We start from the raw sequence: 8,291 nt of genomic DNA, 5'->3' as shown, positions 1-8,291 counted from the left end.
AGAATTTTCAGGCCAAAAAAAAGGGGGGAGGGTTATTGCAAACAGCAGGAAGAGGTAGCTGAACAAAAAGCCTAGTGTGGCCAGATCACAGTGTTGGGATGTCAGAAAGAAAATGGCAGGAACATATTCCATTTCCTTAAACATGATTGGAGCTGCAGTCTCTGCATCTAGAAACAAATTCTGTTTTCAGAAGAGAGCTATCTCTTGGTTTGAACATTTGACTTCTCTCTTGGTACTTGGTGAATTGTTTACATGTTTGAGTCTCCTTCCTGATCATAACACCTTAAGGCCTGAGAACATGACTTAGTCTCCATGACAATGCCTAGCCAAGTGTTGGGAATACAGTAACTATTCAACAAATACTTAGTGAGGGAGTAAAGGGATCTGTGAATCAATGAATATTCACTTTGAAGACCGAACAAATCGCTCTTTTCTGTAGTGGATGAGGGTTAGAAGACACTAGTAGTTCTAACATACATATCTCACAATACATATCTCAGAACTACATTTCAGTGGATATTTAGGGGAAAACACAGTAGATTAGAGATTCCATTGGAATGAAAGTTATTGTTCAGATGCACTGTTTCAAGTACTACTGTGTAGGAATCCCTTTCCACGTCCCGCGTGGTCCAGGGTTCCGTTTCAGGGTTCGAGTTCTGGAGAAGGGCCGCACACAAATGAAAGGAGACTTGAAGAAATTCAATTTGGCGAAATGGGGGGCCAGGCGGTAGTCCACCTCTAGTGGGAGAACTACTGACTGCTCTGGCCCTGCCATCCCTTTTATTGAGGCTTTGGGGAAAAACATCTTAGTCAAGATAAACAGAAATATACATGTAGCCCTTAGGCAGGAAATAACAAAAACTTAATGGGACAAACCAAGGTGGAAGCTGCTTCAGCTAACAATGTCTCAACTAAAGGGTGAGTGGTTAGAGCAATTAAGGTTGTTGACCAGCCTTCCTGGCTTCCTGTCAACATCTCTTTTAGTGAAACTGATTTGTTTCCGGCACTACTGGCAGTTGAAGCTCACTCAAGAATGAAAAGCTCTTCACTGGGAGGTGATCCTTGGAAGCAAGGATAGAGGAGTAGTGAGACAGGGAAGGAAAGGAAACCAGTAAGGTTGTGCAGTGAGCAGGTTAGCACTGTGTGAAACTTTGCCTCAGTCCCTCTGGGGACATCTGAAAGAGTGTACAGAGCAAGCCTCGAATTATCCTACCGGAGGGGCGAGGAAGCTGGACTTTACCAATTTATGTCAGTTTTAGATGCGACTGCTCTTGGAGGTGTTAACTTGATAGCACTCTGACCTGTCCAGCATGCAAGACTAATACACTCCATGCATTCAGAGAAAGCTTTTAGCCGTATGCTGAGAGGATACAGACATTTCTTCTGCTAATGTCTAGTGCACACCTTGGACTTTTCTGTGCTTTCACCAATATTTTTAAGGAAGTCACTAGGGGGATGGATGGGGGAGGGGGAGAGAGAGAGATTGAGATTACAAAGGGTACTTTGGTGAGCCAAGCTACAGTCTCCACTGTTGTACTTAATCTTGAGACCATAATTGATATTTATCATTTCCATCCTTTACCACTTCTATTCCTTGGCCAACCTGCTTCTAGTCTAGGTTCAGCGCTGGTGCAATAATGCAGTCTTCAATACCTGAGGGTTTGAGTCTCAAGTTAACTGTCCTCCTTGTAACCGAGTTACTTATCCTCATAGATGTTGTTGTTGCAATTACCCTTTAGGTTCTGACCAGGCCTGGAAGCATCAAGAGGCGCCCCACTGAGTCCCATGATTTCCAGACATACTTCTCCCAGCTCCGTTATTTAGCAGCCACCGTAGGTCCTCTTGGCAATCAGGATGCACTGCCTTTGCCTGCAGAGTAACTGTCTTCTCTAACTCCTGGCCTGTGGGCATGGGCAGCCAACAATGACCAGGTGGCAGCTGAAGCTGTAGATTTAGTGGAACCCTTACTGTGTCCCCTGGTAGAACTTTCTAAGGCTCTAACTCTGTAGATCCTGGAGTTGTAAAAAGGGGGAGCTCACTTTCTTAAGTGAATTAGTAAACGTGATAGTAGGGGGCAGGGAGATGGGCATCACGCCTACTTTCACTTCATGAAGCTAGCTTATCCAGGACACAAAACTAAAAACACACACACAAAAAAAACACACAGCATTTAATAGCACCACATCTTCAGCCTTAACCATGCGGGGTGTCATTCCAAGTGAAAAACAGCAACATAGTTACAATGGCAGACCTGGTCTACCGAGAACAGTCACCACTGAGCTCTCACTGAGGCTGGTGTCCCTCTTTTCGGGGCGCTCCTTATTGCTTCAGTGAAGGGGGTGTCTTTTGGTCTCTCCTGGGGAACATGATTAGCTGGTAATTTCTCTGGCATCACAACATAAACACACTGTAACATGTCCACCCCTCAGGAGACCTCGGAGCTCTTCTCTAATACTTTGAAGTAGTTCTGGCATCTGCACACCATTTATTTTAAGCCAACATTGTTTCCAAGCTTTAAATAGCTATTCCAGTAGCACATTGGGATCAGCTCCAAGTGTACTTGTCAGACTGTTAAAAATTAACTCATGAAAGAGTATTTTTATAGAAAAAGATTATTTATTATTTGGTCTTACATTCTGTCCTCCCTTATCCAGCATCTCAAGATCGGTTTCTTAGAAATGTTCTCAGAGTCTTACTAGTTCTTACCAGACAGGTTCTATAGTTCACTTGATTAATGAATAATCCATTTCATCCTGCAACATAGGTCATGCCTTTCTGCTCAGGTCATGCTGAGAATTGACTCCAGTTATTTGTCCAGCAGCACTGAGGGAGATGGGAGTAGAACTTAAGAAGGTAAAGCATCCCCACTTATCAAACTTCCTACTGAGGAGGGGCTCTTATGCGTCTATTGGCTGTCTTCGTAAGAGCACATACCCAAATACCTCCTCTACTTCAGTGTCCAACTCCTTCCTGAAAAGGATCCTGATTTTAATGGATAAGACTTACTAGCTTTGTGAACGCAACCTCCTATACAACTCTGCTTCTCTGAAAGGGAAATCTCAGGCGGGGTTTTCAGCATGGTCTATCCTGCAGCTACAGAAAAGGAGGGTTATTTTTTTTTTAAATATATTTTATTGATTTTTTCAGAGAGGAAGAGAGAGGGATAGAGAGTTAGAAACATCAGAGAGAAACATTGGCTGCCTCCTGCACACCCCCCACTGGGGATGTGCCCGCAACCAAGGCACATGCCCTTGAATCGAACCTGGGACCCCTGAGTCCGCAGGCCGACGCTCTATCCACTGAGCCAAACCGGTTTCGGCAAGGAGGGTTATTTTGATTATTGGTTGGAGGTCTTCAAGCTTTCCCCTCAAATCCTGAATTGAATGTTGGCTGACCCAGTCTGTAATTTTTTTTTTCCTAAAAAAATTTCTATGGAGGTTAACTAACTCCACAGTACCATATCTTTTAAACACAAAAGCAATAGAATTCCTCCATCTATGCTCTATCCCTGATAGGAGGAGGCTTAGTAATTAAGGGGCTACATTTTGCCAGGGATCAGCCCCATGCCATTATGCACCAGCAAGGGGGTCCTTGCTACCGCCTGGGTGGTGCCTGGTTCATTTCAAGAAGCTGGTATTGAGGAGTTCCTTCCTAGGCCAACTCTGCTCCAACTAACTTAGGCTGGGCTTGGGTTCCCCCATAAGACCCTGAACAAGGATTTAAGAGAAAGTAGTTTATTTTGGAAGTGAACTCAGAAAACGACAGTAGAGGAGTGGGGGAGTGATGATAGAAAGGAAGCTAATAAAGGATGAGTAGGATGGAAGGTTTCCCCTGTGGGAACCAGGGACTTATTACCATTGGCAAGTTCTGCGACACTGCATTGCGCATGCTTCAGGATGGTCTTTCCTGAGGGACAAAGACCTAGGGCAGAGGTCGGCAAACTCATTAGTCAACAGAGCCAAATATCAACAGTACAACGATTGAAATTTCTTTTGAGAGCCAAATTTTTTAAACTTAAACTTCTTCTAACGCCGCTTCTTCAAAATAGACTCGCCCAGGCCGTGGTATTTTGTGGAAGAGCCACACTCAAGGGGCCAAAGAGCCGCATGTGGCTCGCGAGCCGCGGTTTGCCGACCACTGACCTACGGTGTTTATTCCAGAATTCCTGCTGTCATAAGTTGAGGGCGGCTCCTGGAAATATGAACTCTCTGGAACTTCGGGGCAGCCTGCCTTAGGGATCAGGTGCTCCAGAGATCAGAGAATGCCCTCAGGAAAAGGGTCACACACACAATAAGAAGCTGTGTGGCCGGTGCTTATGGAAACAGTGAATGCCACAATAATACGGGTAGGAAACACCAAAACATCTGTTTCAAAAGATAAAACTCCTATGAGTGTATGATGAACATCCATGGAAAATAATGCTATTAAATGTGGTAGCTACCTGTAGCATATCAGCACCACAGCCATTGAGTAAAGCAAGATATCACCAAGCATATTTTAGCTGTGTGTGTGTGTGTGTGTGTGTGTGCGTGTGTGTGTGTGTGTGTGTGTGTGTTAACTGGTCTGGCATCTGTCTTGATCAGATTATCTGAGGCTATATTTCTCTGCTTAACCAAAGAAATCTGTATATACTACTTACTTCCTTGGCCTAAATGTCGATATGAACAGTAGGTATAGATGGAATGACTCATCTCAGTTTTAATAGTGCCCAGCAGTTCCTTTAAATGCACATGTCCCATCTCCTGTTTGAAACAGAATTTTAGAAATGAGTCTTGAGAACCAATGTTCACAACACTAAGAAACTCGGAGCACTCCAATAAGAAATAAGGAAACGGAGTCCGTTCATGTTTTATTTTTCACTTGTGAAAATATATACAATATATATTACATGTACAGAGTCCCACAGCATGAGTCAGAGAAAGCTAACAAAAGGGCACAAACAGGGGGCAGATCTTTTTCATACATTTTCCAGTTAAACCCACGTTCGGGGCAAGGCAAGCGACAATAAAAGCAACAGCACAGGAAGCCTGTGTGCATGACGCCGAAGAGCTAAATCAAAGGAAACTCCTGGGTCTGTTGGGAATGGAGGTCATGTCTGGAGAAAAGACCATTTCAACTTAGGAGGCCGGTCAGAGCAGCAGAGAATATATTCAAGTCTGGGCAAAGGTACCAGCGGCAAAACGAAAGCCACTGCTCGACTTGCCAGCGAGTCTGCCCTTCTCCCCTTTCTCTTGAAAACCTGAGGCCTTGGCTGATGCAAAGAAGCAAATAGCACGGCCCAATCTCGTCCTGCAGAATGGTGGTCAGCTACCAGACACAATTTTTTAACACACTAAATATTCTAAATGCTTGTAAACACAGTTGCTGATGCTGGGTGGCAGGGGGCGGGGAGGGAGGTGGGGGGGCGGGGACAGACATTAAAAACACATTTGCTATTTCTCTCATATAGGAAAGACAGAGGCAGAGATCTTTGGCATGTCACGTGTGTATCCCTATCATGACATTTTCCCAAAGTGGTAAAAGCTGAGGCACCATGTCTGAGAGGATGGGGTGATGTGCAGCATGTGCCAGCACAGAGCCCACTAGGACCTGGCACAGCTGGAGCAGCTGACGGCCCTGGGCGGCGTGAGGTGCGGCTTCACGATGTCCGGCTCGATGGACTCCATCAGCTCACACTCGTTGGCGAGGATGTGCTTCACCAGGCACCTGGAGGCTTCGTCGATGTTTATGTTTTCCTAAAGGGAAAAAAACAAAACAAAGCAGCTTTGCTTACTCGGTGTTCTAGATGATGCCGGAGCAGAGACCTTTATGTGACAGAAGGGCAATATTTTGGGCAACTCGTTTAAACATCCCTTCCTATAGGCTGCCCATGCGTCCCCTTTCTCTTCCCTTCAAAGCGCTTTGCTTTTTAGACCTTCACAAAGGTAAACGTGTTTATTTTGGTCTGTCAGGAAGGAGAAATAGTGTTTCGTAGGCTCACTTAGTAGGTTGAATGTAAGTTAGAGGGCAGTTTTCTTATTTTTCACATACTCTTACACTATAACATAATATTACAAAATACTTATTTCTAGTGTATCAAACACAAAATCGTCATCTTCAGTGAAGTCAAATCTGGCTGTTTTTATCACAATTTGTAGAACTTCTCTGATGTGTTTCCTCATATTCAATGTAAGCAGATAAGGACTTCCTTGTCAAATTGTTTTACTATAAAACCTTGTCCAATCTGAAGTATAACTACTTATCCCTAATTTGTGTATGTATGTCAAAGTTGTTGATATACAGGGTGTCCCCCCCCCAAAAAAAATGTATACACACTTTGACAGCTGATAGCTCAATTTTAAAAATGATATGTATTTTAATCAACACTGCCTTTACAATTATTCCAAGTGTGATTATACATTTTGGGGGGACACCCGCCCGATATTTTTAGATCACTGTCTGAAGTCATATACATGGAAAATGTAAGCGGCAGTGATTGCTTCCAAATGCTATTTATGACTAACACCTAATGGTCATAAATTTAAAACAAGGTTAAGTTCTGGTTGCTTTTGTGCATTTTTGGGGATGTGTTCTTGTCTTTTTACAAGACCAGTGTGTTCATATCTCTGAGCCTCCCTTTCCTCATCTATACAATCGTCTCGATAATACTTATCTATCTAATAAAAAGTTGCTTCCCTTCACTGGGTGTAGTGATCATGGGTGCTTTCACTGTGTGAACGTGCTAGGTACTTTGCATACATAATCTCTTACAATCCCAGCGTCTGTTTTCTGTTATTAGTGATTTTGTTGTTGTTGGGATGGGGCGGGGTGGGATGGGGCGGGGTGGGGAGGAGGCCTGTCTGCCTTCAGCTCAAGTACCTGCCTCATGCTGGGGAAGTTGGTCCATAGAGAATAGCTGCCTTCTGCCCTCTTCTCTGCTGTGCAGGTTCCCATGCCTTCAAGTCAGGCCCATGCTTGGCATGCTTTCTGGCACTCTTCCTCTTCCTGGTGTCATGCCCACAGGTCACACTTGAATGATGTGCTCCCAGACAGTAATCTCTCCGAGGTAGGGGCACACCCGGCTCAATGCTTTGCTCTTGAGTCCAGTCACTTGTTTATGTGACCAATTGGAAGCCAGGACCAGGTCCTCTAATGTCTCAGATGCAAGGACAGTGGGGAGTGCATGTAGTCTGACTTAGCCTTCCAGGCCTTGGCTTCCTGGGCCAACACATCTCCCTAAATAAGACTCATGTTCGGGAGGTTATGGGGTGCTTGCCCAGCCATTACAAAACCAATACTTTATAGTGTCCAGTTGAATATTGCTTGTGTGTTGGGGAAGGAGACAACAAAATCCCTCCCCAAACACCAACCATGAGTTATCATCACATCAGTTTATACAAAATAAAACTGAAGGTTATAGAGATTAAGAAACTTCCCCAAGATCACACAGTGTATGGGTTGGAGGGCCAGAACTCAGACGCAGGCTTTTTTGACATCAAAGCCTGGGTCTTACTAAGCCATATTCCTTTTCAAGATTGTTTCAAATATCAAGTACAATCCTATCTAATAAAACAGTAATATACAAATTGACCATACCTCCACTACACCCACAAGCCACGTCCACCAGCCAATCAGGAGCAAGTATGCAAATTAACTCAACCAAGATGGCTGCGGCCACGAAGAGAGCAGGAGGCTTGGGTTTCCCTGGTAATGGAGGAAGCCAAGCTTTCTGCACACCCTGGCAGGCCCAGGCCTCCACTCAAGGCTACAAAGTTTCAATTATAGAAGATAAATAAATCCCAGATACCAGGGCCTCCACTTGGGTCGCTGGGGGGTGTGGCTGGCCTGCAAACCACCACAGGCCCCTTGCCCAGGCCGCCCATGACCCAAGGGAACCCCCACCCTGATCTGGGACACCCTTCAGGGAAAACCAGCTGGCCCCTACCCGTGCACCAGGCCTCTATCCTATCTAATAAAAGAGTAATATGCAAATTGACTGTCACTCCAACACACAAGATTGCTGCCCCCATGTGGTCAAAGATGGATGCCCCCATGTGGACACAAGATGGCCACCACAAGATGGCCAGCGGGGGAGGGCAGTTGGGAGGGACCAGGCCTGCAAGGGAGGGCAGTTAGGGGTGACCAGGCCGGCAGAGGAGGGAAGTTGGGGGGGAAAAGGCCTGCAGGGAAGGGCAGTTAGGGGTGACCAGGCCTGCAGGGGAGGGCAGTTAGGGGCAAACAGGCTGGCAGGGGAGTGATTAGGGGGTGATCAGGCTGGCAGGCAGAAGCGTTTAGGGGAAATCAGGAAGGCA

General features: G+C 45.4%; 1 protein-coding gene across 1 annotated transcript in view; it reads right to left on the bottom strand.

The window, feature by feature from the left end:
* Positions 1-4,832: 4,832 nt before the first annotated feature.
* Positions 4,833-8,291, bottom strand: part of RAB38 (RAB38, member RAS oncogene family) — a 48,850-nt gene continuing 45,391 nt past the window's right edge. Inside the window, exon 3 of the mRNA XM_008153620.3 lies at positions 4,833-5,735. Coding sequence (XP_008151842.1) covers positions 5,583-5,735 — 153 coding nt within the window. The 3' untranslated portion in view covers positions 4,833-5,582. The remainder of the gene's footprint in view (positions 5,736-8,291) is intronic.

Source organism: Eptesicus fuscus, chromosome 13 (genome assembly GCF_027574615.1).
Source record: "Eptesicus fuscus isolate TK198812 chromosome 13, DD_ASM_mEF_20220401, whole genome shotgun sequence".
Taxonomy (NCBI): domain Eukaryota; kingdom Metazoa; phylum Chordata; class Mammalia; order Chiroptera; family Vespertilionidae; genus Eptesicus; species Eptesicus fuscus.
This window is presented reverse-complemented; position numbering and strand designations above follow the sequence as displayed.